A 16,887-nucleotide genomic window follows, 5' to 3' on the forward strand; every position below is an offset into this window, starting at 1 on the left:
ATTTTTTTTTTGTGAAGGGATTTTTTTTTATCTTACCGGCAGTTAAAATAAAATCATCATTACGTGATTTGAATGTTCAGATTAAAAGATTACCCAATCAGCTTAAATTAAGCTTGTAATTTCCTGCATCGCAGTGCATGCATATCACAATCCGGATGATATGCACTAGTTATGTATAAATATCGCCCACATTATTCTGGAATGTTTTTAAGCATAAAAAATACCCTCATTTCTTTGTCGAATAGGAATCTCTTTCTCCTTTACCCTGAGGACTGCTAAAAAAGCCCTGCTCATTGCAGTCTACCAGTGGCTATGGAAATCACTCCTCACACACGTAAAGATGGACTGAATTCTTTATCTACCAGATCCTCCTAACGGATGGAGATTTTGTTGGAGCTGATAAAGTTTATAATGTTTTGAAATTGAAGAATTCACTTCGTGATTATTTGCTGTTTATAGTGCATGGGAAAGAAAGTTAATGTATGACCAACTGGCTCGAAATAACTTATCAAAACATACAGATATGTCTTGAAAATAACAACCAAATGTTCTTAAATTGCTTTAAAATATGCACATTTTGATATTTTTCCGACCGTTTTTTTTTCATATTCCTTCATTCTTTTTTTCTGATCATTTTACTGAAAATTAAAAAAAAACCCTGTCATATCGCGGAATGTACAGAAACGATAAAATATGGGTCAAAAGCCAATACAACCCAATATTTATGAAAGAATGGAACCAAGTATGTCACAGAAAGAGGTCTCTGATTACACAAATGATAACCAAAACAACTCAGCATTTATAGTATGTACATTGTTTATTTCTGTGTAAGGACTTTAATAAATACATCTTTTGGCACTTGTATATTTCCCAGACTTCGGAGCTTCTTTTTGCCCTCCACCTGCTTCGCTAGCAGCTTGTTTCTCCGTGTCACATCTCCCCCATACTAAAATCACAAAAAATGTAGATATAATGAGTTACATGTAACTAAAAGATAAAACCTTTCATTGTATAAATATACTTCCTATAAAAAGGAGTGTTTTTGTTTTTAAAATACGACGCTCGTTCAGTTTTGTTTTAAGCAATAAGGTGGAAATCTACAATCTATATGAAATTCAAATGCGCAAAATTAAAGTTCTCCATTTGTGCTTAGTTACATTAAAAACGTTTCAGTGGACGTCTTGTTATCTATTTCACACGTGAAGTTAAAATTGAAGCTGGCCTAAAGCGAAATATCATAATGCATTGATTACATAGACACATTCTGTACATCATAGTCGGAAAAATGTTGTTGTGTTGATTTCTACTGGATGAACTGGATCTCTATCATTACGTAATCCTTGTTCATACATACTTATTATTCTTGTTAGGAAATCTAAACAAATTTTAATAATAAAAGGAACAAAATTATTGTATATTCTTCAAAAGATACCGTCATTTATAGTTTCTAAGGAAAATTACATCAAACCTTATATCGGGAGATCTATAGGCTTAGTCTACATTCAACCAATGTCCTATGAATTCCAAATTAACATTTTTTTTTTAAGAGGAGTGAATGCATGAATACTAAATTACCAGTTTCTGGGTGACATCCTTCCTGAAGGGTTTGACGATTTCCGTGCAGACGTGCTTCTGGTTGACTTGACCTTTGATCTGAACTCTGAACTGTTGCCTAGGCACTGCCTCTTGGAGACGCGCGCAGATTTTCCGACAGAGAGTCTCTGCTTTAGACGTATGACAGAGTAATGTCATTTCCTCCACTTCCGCATCATTAATGGTAAAACTAACCTAAAATGTCGTTTAAAAAAAATTATCCTTCGTAGTTGAATTGATCGGCCTATGATATAAAACGACCGCAGACCAAAATGTTTATATCTACAAACCCCAATTATGCTACTCTTTCCTTAATACTCTTGACCTGACTTTCGCTGGTCTTACAATAAATCAAATATATGAATTGTAGCCAGTGCTAACATCATTTACTGGTATTCAGCAAGTAACAAAATGGCAACATCTGCAGATAATGCCTGGACAATACCGCTACATTAGAAATACTGGTGGACGATTGATGGATGAAGCGGTAAAATGGTTAATGTAACTGGTAATATGCGCATTCATACATTATGTCCAGAATATCTACATAGTTTTACGAAATTCCGTGCAGCAGATTGATTAAGAGGTATTTTGCTTACAAACTGTTCATTAATTTATTGAATATTAGGCCAAAACTCTAACTTCAAAAAAGCCAAAATTCCCCCCAAAATGAAGGAACCCTGGTAATATGGACATCTACAGATTGTGTCCTCAATACCTACAAAGTATCATAGAATTTTGAGCTGTGGTTTAAGAGGATTGCGCTTACAAAAGACAAGACGGACGTGCGGACTGACTGACTTACACACTGACTGAATCAATGGTCGATGGACGGGTCAAAAACATTATTCCCCTCGCAACTTTTTGCGTTCGGTATAATTAGAAAGATCATTGCATTGGTAATTTTTTTCATAGTAACTAACAAGAGGCCCATGGGCCACATCGCTCACCTGAGGAACAATAGGTATGGTAAAATCAGCTTAATGGAGTCATAATACAAACTATCTGGACAATGTACAATAATACATGTAGATCCTGTATAAATAAAATCCATTTTCCCCTGGATATTCTTATGTTTATAATCATTAGTCCCTTTTCTAACAGGATGATTTTATAGTCATATCATATGTTGAGTATTGCAGTTCTCAAAAAGATCCTTAACAATAGTTTATATATGGGATATAAACGTACATCAACCTCTGAACCTTCTCGTGAGGCCAAAGAATTGTCCTGGGGCCAAAGTCTTAACAATTATAAAGAATCATCTGGCTGATTAGTTTCTGAGAAGATTTTTAAAGATTTACCCTATATATTCCTTTGTTAAACTTTGACCCCCATTGTGGCCCCACCCTACCCCTGGGGATCATGATTTTCACAACTTTGAATCTACACTACCTGAGGATGCTTTCACACAAGTTTCAGCTTTCCTGACTGATTAGTTTCTGAGAAGAAGATTTTTAAAGATTAACTCTGTTTATTCCTATGTAAAACATCGACCTCCCATTGTGGCCCAAACCTACCCCCAGGGTTATGATTTTCACAAATTTGAATTTACACTACCTGAGGATGCTTCTACACAAGTTTCAGCTTTCCTTGCTAATTAGTTTCTGAGAAGAAGATTTTTAAAGATTTACTCTATATAATCATATGTTAAAATTCGACCCCCATTGTGGCCCCACCCTACCCCCAGGGGTTATTATTTTCACAACTTTGAATCTACACTACCTGAGGATGCTTCCACACAAGTTTCAGCTTTCATGGCCGATTAGTTTCTGAGAAGAAGATTTTTAAAGATTTACTCTATATATTCCTATGTTAAACTTCAATCTCCCATTGTGGCCCCACCCTACCCCCGGGGGTCATGATTTTTTACAAATTTGAATCTACATTACCTGATGATGCTTTCACACAAGTTTTAGCTTTCCTGGCTGATTAGTTTCTGAGAAGAAGATTTTTAAAGATTTACTCTATATATTCATTTGTTAAACTTCGACCCCCCATTGTGGCCCCACCCTCAGGTGAGCTAAAAAGGTTAAGTTTACAATACGTTGGTTTCTGGAAGAACAGACTTTGAAAATTTTCTTAATAAATATTGACAAATTTTTTACTTTTTTAATCTTTAGTTTTTAAGATATGTGTACAAACATAGAATTGTGAGCAAATCTTTGTATCTTGCTTATAATTCGAAGCTTAACACTCAAATATGGTTAGTAAATAGAAACTGTAAACAATTAAACACAAGAAACATGCACTACATGTATAACAAATAAAGAACACAATTTATTTTTTCGAAATTATTCATATATATATTACATGTATATACCTACATATTTCCGTCAGCGATATCAAACTCTATTTAAACTGAATAAACTCGAGAAAATGCCGAGCATCTCAACAAAACCTATTGCATTAATCTGCCATTACGCAAAAGATAATGCCGAATTACCGATAGAATGAATTGTATTTCAGTAGGCACATACCCCTACATCAGATTTTGCTTAATTTGCGCAGGTAAACAGTTAACTGTTTGATTTAACGAATTCTCTTTGATTTAATACGTAAAAATCACGAAATACAGACGATAGTTTCCAGGTAACAAAGCATAAATAATGAAAACGAAACGAAAATTAGAACAAGCTAGCACCAACGTCATGTGTGAAAACTGTCAACGCATTGAAATATCTAGCCTCAATTTATTTCACAAAATCGGCACCAATATATTTTGCATGTTTCAAAATTTCCCTTCATACGCGAACTGTTGCACAACAAGCAAATTCATCATAGTCAGATCGAACCTTTTTCGTATAATGTCATGGCTGCTTTAAACAAAGAACTATGGAATACGAGTCTTGGTAAAATGGGTATGCAAACCCGGGCCGTGGCAAAATAAAAGCCGGGGCAGATCGGCAATCGTCAATTCCAATGCCGCATTATTTTGCAGCAATATTTACAGCGAATACAAATATACTAGTCCATCAAATATCCTGAAATTTTAATGAGATTGGCAGATTAATAACTGCTAATATTTTGTTTTACCCAGGCCAAGTCTTGTCTACCCATTTAATTGTATGCCGAACCCGAACCTATTAAACTGATTGAAACACGCCTTTCCTTTATTATTATTTTCGTAATAACTCAGATTTGAAACAGAATTACCACTTAATTTTTGCAATTTATATTTTCCTTCCCATAAGGATAATTTATGCTGAACTACGTTGAATTTGCCTCGGTAGTTCTTGAGAAGAAGATTTTTAAAAATGCACCCCCCTTTTTCTACAATTTCAAGGTTTTCTCCGCTTTGAATACAGATCGGACTTTTATTTCTGCAATTTATATTCGCCCTCCCATAAGGATGCTTTGTGCCAAATTTGGTTGAAATTGGATAAGCGGTTTTAGAGAAGAAGTTTAAAATGTAAAAAGTTTACAGACGGACAGACGGACAGACGGACGGACGGACAGACGGACAGACGGACAGACGGACGACGGACAAAAGGTGATCAGAAAAGCTCACTTGAGCTTTCAGCTCAGGTGAGCTAAAAAGAATACCGGTAATTAAAGTTGTGTTTAGCAACATCTTAAAAATTTCATAATTTTTTTACTTTGAAAATACCCTATTTTGATTACTAGTATCAGGACTATGCAGTTTATGTTTTTGAAATAAATAATAACAGAACAATTATAAAACTATTTCTACTTGTTTAAAATGTATTTATTGCATAGTTGTTAACGACATAAGAATTGGGCTAAATATCTTACTATGTGATTACATGTGCAGCTACTGGTTCTTACCCAGGTAGCTGTATTGTCTTTTTGAAAATGTAAGTACAATATTTTAACTTGCGTGATTTAGCATATTGTCACTGGTATTGATATTCTGAAAATTTAAACTCCAAAAAGATTTGGATAATGAAACTAATAAAAAAAAGTTTTAAAATTTTATAAAAAGAATAAAACCGAGGTAATCATCTCTTGGTGTTCCACCTCAGGACACAACGAAGTGATTTAAAAGAATAAAGCCCTAACTTTTTAGATAAAACAAGGGATCCAATTCTCAAGTAACCTTGAAGTTTTGTGAAGTTTTAGGACTTTATTTCATGAGTTTCTTTAAGTCCGCTCTTTATTTTAGTTCCTGTTTTTAACCTATACATTGCTATTTACCACCATTTCTATTCATTATCATGGTTTAAGAAAGTCAATTGTCATGCAATACAAATAGGAATGTACAGCTTTCAAATTTTGAGAAGAGTAGGTGAAAAGTTTTAACTAATGACCTTATAAATGATTTTTGAAAAGCAATCAGTTATTTAATCCTGTTAAATCATTGTTGTTAAATATGACTCACAGATAGGTTTGTAATCATTAGTTTGCTTTAATGTATACCATACTTTAACAGATCAAGAATTACCTTGCTTAAACTTGTTTCTTCATATCCATGATCTTCATAATCAAAACTGTAAAAGAAGATTAATTTCTTTGACTATAAACAGCAGAACACCTGTTTTAAAGCTTGTAGGTATATCATTAGATAAAAACTTAACTTTGAGAGACAAAAATTCATAATGCCTAACAAATTTACAAATACTTCACAATTTTTCATGTAAGTGTTGTATGACAAAGTCCACCTGCATTCAACTGAATTGTACCTGGCGTATCCTTTTGTTACTGACTTTAAAGCATCAAAGAAGTCGATAAGAATCTCGTTGAGAGGAAAGATAACTTTGTGGATTACACGAGAGTTGTCTAGATAAGTCTGATTCTCTGTGTTGCCCCGTCTCTCCTGTTCAAACATAATATAGTGAAATGATATATCACAAAAGCTTGACTTTTTTTGTATGAAAAAACCCTTTTTTTCAGGGTTGTTTTTTTATTTTAAAAGTATTTTTTATTTCAAAATGTACCATTACTCAAAATAAGAAATAAGCCTAATCACTGGAAATTCAAGCAAACATATTGATAGGTAAATTGTGTTATTGTCAATTTGAAAAAAAACCCACATCTGAATTCTAAATATTTAAATATTTTAAGAGGTTTGAGACTTACAATTCATAGAACATCTGCCTCCAAAATGTTGATACATGAATTTGCATGTTGTCTTACCGTAATAAGAGCTTGAATTTCTCCTATGTAGAGGTCAGGATAAATTAGAGTGGCTCGGACCATCGGTTCATAATAATGGGAGATAATATTTTGGACAGGAAGCTAAACATTGTAAAAAAAATAGAGACAGATATGCTTTCATTAAGGTATGTATTAAACGTATCTTACATTTAAACATCCTGTGTATATCTGTACATGTATGAGCATAAATCATAGATAAACACATTAATGAGATCAATCAGAAGTATACCTTTGAAGGATTCAGTATTGTTATTTCTTCTCCTTTGTACTGCTTTATATTTTTAGCACCAAAAATCTTAACTGGAAAAAAGAAATAAAGAACTTTTACTACACGTTATCAATTTGTTTGAAGTTGACTTTATCTTTCATAAAAATAAACTTTCCAGGAATACATGTATGCAGTTTTATTCCTTAATCATACCATCATATTGTATGTTAGAGGTTCTGATTCTTTCATATGTATATTATGATATGAAAAGTGTAACTCTTGCATGTACATGGTAGTATATGGGACAGTGACACCTCCATTCTGTGACGTACTTACAATCAAACTTACCGTTAAGTTATCAAGTATACTGTATACAGGGTTACTTTCGCCCAATTTTACGTAATTTTTGCCCTTTCACAATTGCAAGCTTTTTCACCCCGTCTTGAATTCGCCCAGATGCAGTTGTGTTAACAGAAATATTATTTGCAACATAGAATTCACCCAGTCTTAAATTCGCCAACTGACAACGAGGGCGAAAGGGGCGAAAATAAAACAGGGACGAATATTTCCTTGTATACAGTAATTTTTGTAAATGTTTTCTTTTCCATAATCGTACCCTAAAAGCGTAGCTCAATGGGTTAGAGTGTTATTTACAAATCTTTTAGTCATAAGTTCGAATATTTTTATCCACATTAATATCGGCAGGTGTCCCATACCACCTTAAGAGATTTTACCAATAACTTTAACCTATGATTTATATGTTAATATGTAAGAGGTGTTCCTATTAACTCCCACCTATAACTTAAATGTTATACAGTAGTTGTCAAATCTTACCTTAATATGCTACTGAGAGGTGTTTATTACTTTCATCCAAACGGTAAAAGGTGTTAGTTTACTCTGTTACCTTTATATGGTTTCAGTTAATATGATATCAAGGTGTAAAGTCTTTCCTTAATATATATATATATCTAAATGTGTATACTCTTATAATGTTATTGTACAAGTGTATAAGAGAAACTAGATAACTATTACCTTTAAACTGTATGTGGCAGATGCAGGTGCCTACTCTTACCTTTATACAGTACATGTATATGAGGGTTCAATTCTTACCACAGTTTTATTAGAAGTGGAAGATTTTAATGTTCTATATTCATATATGATTCATGTACATGAGAGGTTTTTGCACTAACCTTTATATGGTATGTTAGGAGCTGTTATTATTACATTAGCATCAAATTCTTGTTCAAGTCTCTGCTTAAAGACATCCATGTGTAGAAGTCCAAGAAACCCGATACACCACCCAGGACCAAGGGCAGCACTATCAAACAAAACACAGGTCAGAACGTTAAAAACATACAATTCTTTACCCTACAAATACAAGCAAAATAAGTTAACATTTGGAGAACAGATCATTAAATTGTAGTTTACCTAGAATCTTGGGTCACAGTGACACTGGAATCATTAAATGTAAGTTTGGTGATGGATTCTCGTAGCTTGGCATACTGTGATTGATCTATGGGATAAATCCCAGCAAAAACCTGTGAGCAAATTCATCTCTATTAAAATCAACATTCCACAAAGGTTTCATTCCTCACTTTCATTATGTTATACTTTGTAAAAATCAATCAATTTTAAAAAAGACCTTTGAGCAAGCAAACAATAAAACTAAATAACTTCAATGTATAATTTTGCACTATTAAAAGACATAACTCTCTCTTGGATAACTCATCTTTTATACATTTTATCTTTAACAAAATAGTTAAGATTGTCAAACTTTGTCCAAAACTGTTCGCATTAATATCATAACTTTAATTCTTCCATTCTTTTGGAAGCAAAAGGCATGTTCAGATAGGACTACCATCATAATGGCTATGCAATAAAGACAATCTTTGTCTTGCAAAGTTGATAAAAGATGGCTGCTTATCAGTTGACCTACATGTACCAGTCAAAGTCATTTGTCCAATGACAAGCCAGATACAGAGCTGACATTGACCTACCATAGCTTTGGCGGGACGGAATCCAGGAAGAGGCTCCACTGGTTCAGACTTGTGATACATTGTGTCCCCGACCAGTGTTCCCGTGCTGCTCTTGACATTTGCTGTCACATAGCCCACCTGCCCCGATAACCTGTATACATGTGTATGTACAATTCACATTTCATAACAGAAGGAGTGAAAGAGTGGTCAGTGGGTAAGCAATGACTTTAAAACAGATTTTTCTGTAGGATTACAAAAGCCCAACACATTAAACTTGGCTTTTCATGTTAACTGAATGATAATTTAAAAAGTCATGTTAAATTAATACATGATTTTTTTCAATCAATTCATACAGTTTAAGCTTGATCGATAACAGTATGATAGTACACCAATCCTTATTTGCAAATACAACCAATCACAGGGGCCAAGCCCGTTTTAACATTAATTTCAATGCAACTATAAATAAAGATGGTTACATTGAAATTAATGTTAAAACGGGCTTGGCCCCTGTGACACAAATACACAAGACTTACAATATGTTGGTAGGAGTTTGCTCTGGATGAAGAATTCCTATTTCCTGTATGTCAAAATGTTTCTGAGCATGATGGAAAGTTACCTTTTCACCTGAAACCATTCACAATTAAATATATATCATAAACTGTTTATTAAGTGTCTAAAACTACCAAGGGTATATAGGAACTAGGGAACAATGTAGTGACATATCTTCAAATTGATGAGAGTGTTAAATTATTTTCACCTTTCAGTAAAACTCCATCCTGGACAGCTATATTGCATATAATTCCCTTAAACTTATCAAACCAGGAGTCATACACCAACGCTTTGAGGGGTTTCATTGGATCTGATGGGGGTCTGAAATAGAATAACCTGATGTAAACCATCCTCAATTTGTCTTTCATTATTTCATTTATTGTGTTAATAGCATACAAGGCCGCATCTTACAAAAGAACTTACGACCAAATCGTTGAATGCTTTTAATTACAAATTAATCAATGTTTTATTTTATTGGCTGTGAAATATAATAGCAATTGAAATTGAAGAATTGTAATTAAATGGTTTAATATAATTTTTTTCGTTAAAGATTATTCCTTTAGAAGAAAATTTTTAGGATTTTGTTGTAAGTTCTTTTGTAAAACACGGTCCAAGGTTCAAATAAAACCAACACTTACGGGGGTATCCTCTTGACTACAGCTTTCAAAACATCACTTACACCTGTACCTAGTTTTGCAGAAATCTACAAAAATATAAATACAAAGTAACAATGTACATGTATGATTATCTTTTAGCAGCTTTTAATAAAAAAAAAAAATCCCAGAAGCTACAATTTGTAGTTAATCCTTCCATACCTTTAGAATTTCCTCATCACTCACAGGGTACAGATTCTGTATTTGTTCTGAGACCAGAGCTGGGTTAGCTCCCTTTAAGTCAATTTTGTTTAACACAGGAATGATTTCTAGCCCAGCTTCTATTGCCAGGTACATGTTGGCCACTGTTTGTGCTTGTACACCCTAAAAATATAATTGTTCCATTAAACTCTACATCAATGCATTATACATACAATGTACAAAAGAATGATGTAAATGTACATTTAAAAGTAAATCTGACTACATATTTATTACATTATAAAACAGATCGTCAAATGCTGCAAATTATTTTCAAAACATATTCCAAATGAACCCCAGGTAGTAACTATCTATTAAAGTCTTCCAATATCAATTTCTATCTTTTATATAAGGCTTTGCAAGTTCATTTAAACTAATCATTGACAACCATTCACTATCAGGTCCCATATCATAAATGCAGATTCTTAACATACAAGCATCTTGATATATTACAGAGTATTACAGAGGAATACAATGACATACAGATTAATTGTGAGAGTACCTGATTGGCGTCCACTAATAAGATGACTCCTTGGCATGCTGACAGAGAGCGAGAAACCTCGTAGCTAAAATCTACATGGCCCTGTTATAAACGAACATGTATGTCAAATAAATTTTATTGTTAGGATGAAGAATACCACATTGATTTCAACCCATTCTTTGAAAAGTAATAAATGTAATTTTTTTTTATCAGATTGCAAACGATGTATGCACTTGAAAGTTGTAATCCATGGATTGGCCATCACGATATTTTCAACGAACTATTTCACCTATAAATCTTTTAAACCTACATGTAATTTCATTGATTATAAATAAGAATATAATTGAAACATAGGTAATCACAGATTACAAAGCTCACCGAGACGAGATATCACCCTTATGAGACTTCACCTTTATGAGACCACCTTTATCATATTAAATGAAAATCATACTTTATGATCTTGGATATTCATGGATTCTGTTTTGACACAATATCATATATCATCTGTTAAAAAATTGTATGATAATCATATGTTCATATGTTAATCAATACAATAATATAAAATGAAATATTGCATCCTTTCATATTTACAACATATATCATACAATACAATAAAATACCATAATAAACAATGATGAGATATGATATTGTAACGTATGATATGACATTGTATTGTGTTATACATTATTGTATTTGATCACATAATACAATATCATAATATATAAAACAATATAGTATTATATTATAATATCATATTACATTATACATCATAACATTGAAACATATGATATTATATTGTATAATATAGTATGATATTGTATGATACTGTATCATTTTTGAAACATAATATGATATTGTATCATATGATACAATAGGATTTGATACAACATTGTATCATATCAAATGATACAATATTATGTGATAAAGTAAAATATATAATACAACATTATATTATACATATTGTATCATGATACAATAATATATTTTACAATATCATACAATACAATTTCATGTGATGTGATAATATATCATATAATAAACCAATATCATATTATACAATATATTGTATGATACGATATTATATAATATTACAGTATCATATTATACAATTTCATGTGATATAATTCTACATTACAGAAACTTATATCATATCATACAATATCGTATGATACAATATTATAGAATATACAATATTGTAACATAGGATACAATATTATATTTTGCAATATCTTATGCAATAGTATCATGTGATAAAATAATAGATTAATAATACAATATAATATTATACAATATTGTATCATAATATACAATACTTTACATAACGATATCATGTTACAATATCATAACATTAAATATCAAAAAATTGATACAATATTATATCGTATCATATAACTTTTTATCATATTACATATGATATTATATTGTATCATATTAAACAATATTGTTTCATACCATACAATACTATATCATAGGAATCATGTTATATCATTTAACAACAAACACATCTATCTATCGAGCAGGTTTGAGTGAGGTAGGAGATTTCCTTAGCATCCTTGATAATGGAGATCAGGCTCTGCATCTGAAGTAACCTCTGCGTTTCATTTATAATATAGTAAAATCAACTATGCAAGCTATCATCTATAAAACATGCGACCTGTTCCAAAAAAACTAAACCTCATCCAGCATCCGAAACCTATGGCTCAGATTCAGCATTCAAGCCTGTCAGGTGCATCAGTATACATAAGACGCATCTCCATGCAAGTTTGGTGAAGTTCAGACCAGTAATAACTAAGATATTATCATCAGAGGGCACTAGCAATTAAAACCTTAACCTGCTCCAGCATCCGCAACCTATGGCTCAGATTCAACATCCATGCCTGTCAGATGCATCTGTATCATAAGACACACCATCCATTCAAGTTTGGTGAAGTTAGGACCTGTAATAACTAAGATATATTTTTTAGCATCCTTGATAATGGAGATCAAGCTCTGCATCTTAAGCTTCCTCTGTGATTCATTCATATTACAGTTTAATCAACTATGCAAGTTTGAAATAGTACTATTATCTATTAAACATGTGACCTGTTCCAAAAAACTTAACCATATCCAGCATCTGAAACCTATGGCTCAGACTCAGCATTCAAGCCCGTCAGGTGCATCAGTATCATAAGACGCACCATCCATAGAAGTCTGGTGTAGTTAGGACAAATAATAACTAAGATATAATCATCAGAGGGCACCTGTTTCAAAAACTTCACCAGCTCTAAAAACCTTAACCTCCTCCAGCATCCGAAACCTATGGCTCAGATTCATCATTCAAGCCTGTCTGGTGCATCAGTATCATAAGACGCACCATTCATGGAAGTCTGGTGAAGTTAGGACAAGTAGTAACTAAGATATAATCATCAGAGGGCACCTGCAACAAAAACTTTAACCAGCTCTAAAAACCTTGACCTCCTTCAGCATCTGTAACCTATAGCTCAGATTCAGCATCCAAGCCTGCCTGGTGCATCAGTATCATAAGACACACCAACAATGCAAGTTTGGTGAAGTATGGACCAGCAGTAACTTAGATATTGCTATCAAAGGGCACCTGCAACAAAAACTTTAACCTGCTCCAAAAACCTTAACCTCCTCCAGCATCCGAAACCTATAGCTCAGATTCAGCACTCAAGCCTGTCTGGTGCATCAGTATCATAAGACACACCATCCATGCAAGTTTGGTGAAGTACGGACCTGCAGTAACTTAGATATTGCTATCAAAGGGCACCTGCAACAAAAACTTTAACCTGGTCTAACAACCTTAACCTCCTCCAGCATCTGAAATTTAGGACTCAGATTCAGCATCCAAGTCTTTCAAGTCCATAAGTAGGTTCAGATGCATCATCCATGCAAGTTTGGTGAAGATAGGACAAGTAATAGCTTAGATACAGGACCTGCAACAAAAACTTTAACCAGGTCCGGACGCCGACGCCGACGCCGACGCCGACGCCGAGGGTATAGCATAAGCTCCCCCTGACTTTGTCTCGGTGAGCTAAAAAGTGTAGTCCACAGGAATATAACATGATGGGTCATACAGAATTGTTAAAAACATTTAACCTAAAAGTACTAGTACTGAACTTTCATTAAATGATGATTTTAGATGTACTTGAAAGTGGTAAAAATTCCATCAAATATTCTAAACAACTGATATAGGTACATGATGTTATCTGAGGTACTGATTTACAAGCACTGACCGGAGTATCCACGAGATTAAGGAGATAAGTCACACCATCCACACTGTAGAACAGACTGGCTGACTGGGCCTTCACCGTGATGCCTCTCTCCCTCTCTACCTGGAGTTTGTCCAACACCTGCTCGTTCTTCTGGTTCTCAGGTATAACACCTGTTTGTATCATAAAATGTAGAACAAAACGTACAGTCTCCAGTGATTTATGATGGCCCAATATAATTTTTCTCCATCACAACAATGCTTAAAACATTTAGGATTTTTCTAACAGATTATCATACTAAAAAACCCTCTAAAACCACATACATGTACATTGTAGATGGATTTTTTGAAAGTCTAAAAGTACACGAAGATGATTTTTGACAAATATAAAAAAAAATACAGCTTATGTTGTTCTATGAAAACAAAATTACACTGGGTGATAATGAAATAAACTAAATGTATAACAAGCTCTATCAGAAAAGGTCTATAGTTATCACAATCCTCCAGTTTATTATAAAAGTTTAGCATTTAGCAGGTTGTTCCATATATACACATGTAAATTGTATATTCTGAATGGTCTACACATAGTTTATGTATACAGTGAATATACCAACTGATTTATAACTACAGTCAGTTAAATTTGTAGTTCAATGAGGATAAAAATTGAAAGTTTTTTACTTGATGTTTTTTTTCGCATCAGAAAAAAGTCCATTCATGTCTAAATGTGTCAATACATAAATATATTAAATGGAACTTGTTGGTCCAGGAAATATTAAAAAAAACAAGCAATTGACACTATAGACCTGGGTAAAAATGGAATTATTGCACAGGGAAGTTAAAACATTCATGTAAACAAATTGATGAATTTTACCTGTAATTTCCAGCATTCGATCTGCCAGGGTGCTCTTTCCATGATCAACATGAGCAATGATACAAAAATTTCTAATTCTTTCAGGACTAAATTCTGTTAAGTCTATGTTCTGTAACAATAAAATGTGATACACAGATCTCTGTAAGACAATGAAATAAGAAAGGAGTGGATCTCTCTTAGGAGTCGAACTGTAAATGCATGTAACAAACTGTCCATTGAGAATTTGTAAAATATCATTTGCTATATGCCACTATGAATGAAAAGATTAAAAATAACCATACATATCTGTTGAAACATTTTAAATCTATCTTAATTTATGAATAAATCGATCACCATCACTGCTGGCCTAAGGCCATTTCTTGCCTGTGCATTGTTACATCACTAAATCAACACATTAAACTGTGTGTTGGTGAGAATTGTTCTTTGGCCAGTCTTTAGTCAAAGTCATCTATATTTAACAGGTTAAAACAGTTTAAATATTAATGAAAAACTTTATGTTAATATAACTTTAACATATGCAGCTCCTAAATTATATATTTTTTATAAAATGAACTTTACACATGAAATGCACTTTTTTGGCAAACTGAGCAGGCTTATGTTAATATTATAGATATATAATTACCTGCGTTATATCTTACCTCTTTTTTCTTAGTATTTGTGCTGTAAAATTGCCTTCTACTCCATGTTGACCTAAAAGATATAAACACCTTTAGAGTAATAGTAGTTTATTTAGTAATAACAAACAATACACTTAAACCTGCTGCTAGAAGACAAGTAATAAGTTGTGCATACCACGTCAGTAAGGGCATTTAGAGCACCCTAGCCGACGCTGTCACTACTAACATAAAATACAATCTTGGGTTCTGCAACGTATCATAATACAGAATATTACAGATACAGACACCTGTCTCTCAGAGCTCAGAGAGAGAGAGAGAGAGAGAGAGAGAGAGAGAGAGAGAGAGAGAGAGAGAGAGAGAGAGAGAGAGAGAGAGAGATTAAAACATATATTTTAAAGGTCATTAATCAGGTATGAACTTTAAATCTGACTTACTGTTTTGAGACGACAATTTTTGACTGGGACACGAGGAAATTCGGATTAACGTTCGCATTACGCAGAGTTTTTGATGTTTTGAAAATCTTTGAGAAATTTTTATACATATTCGAATATTCTATCTTTTAACACATGTTCATTTTATGGATAATCATTCAGTTTCTGTTACAGAAATGAATTTGATTACATAAGAATAAGATACTCATAATACTGAATACAGTTATGCACGTTACTCAAAGTAAACCAAAAGCGAAACTAAACACAAGAGAGCGGTTACGAATTCATTAGTCCCCCATTCATTTAGGCACGGATTCATTCCATATCATTTGCTTTCTAAGAGGGCTGGATGGTCGTGATCATTTTTAAACTACTGTATATCAATCTAATAGAAAGAAGAGCTCTGTATGGAGACTTAGCAAAATATTCAAATTGTTAATATAAATTATTTAGTAGATTTTTTCTTTACAGTTTAATTATAACTAAACAAATCTTGCTATCTAAAAATTTAAGTAAGATCAGATGGTTAATTTGTTGACCACCCAGCCTCCTTAAGGTATGAAAATATTTTGAGTAATTTAACATGAATAAATAATTGATATGAACTTGAATGTAAACGTATACTATTTTTATAGTACATGTATATATAAAAGTTTAACTGTTTTTTATAAGGGGGATGTGCGGTCATCTTGTACATTTGAGGATAAGAATGTAAACATTTCTTGAACTGGCTTGTTTCTGCCAAAAACTGGCCAAAAATGTTGCAAAAAGATATAAAAGCAATAAATACGAAGTCCTACATGTCATTTTGTTTGAAAACTATACATACAAGAACAGGACTGACAATGCCTTTTTAATCACTCAAAACAGCTGTCGAACTGCGCAGCTACAGACTTATTTTGAAGATTTAAAAATCTAAAAAATTGGAGGGGGGTTCATTGGTGTCCTCTCTACAACCAGTTGTTGAGAAAAAGTTTGAAT

General features: G+C 32.9%; 1 protein-coding gene across 1 annotated transcript; it reads right to left on the minus strand.

The window, feature by feature from the left end:
- Positions 1–147: 147 nt before the first annotated feature.
- Positions 148–16,146, minus strand: LOC128191845 (translation factor Guf1, mitochondrial-like). Its single transcript, XM_052864168.1, has 18 exons — positions 15,910–16,146; positions 15,497–15,548; positions 14,859–14,967; positions 14,013–14,161; positions 10,798–10,878; positions 10,260–10,421; positions 10,083–10,147; positions 9,653–9,765; positions 9,429–9,519; positions 8,917–9,046; positions 8,348–8,457; positions 8,110–8,237; positions 6,941–7,011; positions 6,691–6,792; positions 6,237–6,370; positions 5,999–6,044; positions 1,576–1,788; positions 148–946 (listed from the first exon to the last, which is right to left on the minus strand). The coding sequence occupies exons 1-18, from the start codon at positions 16,014–16,016 to the stop codon at positions 818–820; spliced, it is 1,992 nt and encodes a 663-aa protein (XP_052720128.1). The 5' UTR covers positions 16,017–16,146; the 3' UTR covers positions 148–817.
- Between the last annotated feature and the right edge of the window lie 741 nt (positions 16,147–16,887).

Source organism: Crassostrea angulata, chromosome 7 (assembly GCF_025612915.1).
Source record: "Crassostrea angulata isolate pt1a10 chromosome 7, ASM2561291v2, whole genome shotgun sequence".
Lineage (NCBI taxonomy): Eukaryota > Metazoa > Mollusca > Bivalvia > Ostreida > Ostreidae > Magallana > Magallana angulata.

Bases quoted from the DNA above. Each gene is read 5' to 3' on its own strand.
- LOC128191845 (XM_052864168.1), bottom strand. From the start codon at position 16,016: ATGTATAAAAATTTCTCAAAGATTTTCAAAACATCAAAAACTCTGCGT. The intron at 14,162-14,858 runs GTAAAATTCATC...TGATACAAACAG, and splicing joins TCGAATGCTGGAAATTACAG to GTGTTATACCTGAGAACCAG. The intron at 6,793-6,940 runs GTATACTTCTGA...TACAATGTTTAG, and splicing joins CAATACTGAATCCTTCAAAG to CTTCCTGTCCAAAATATTAT.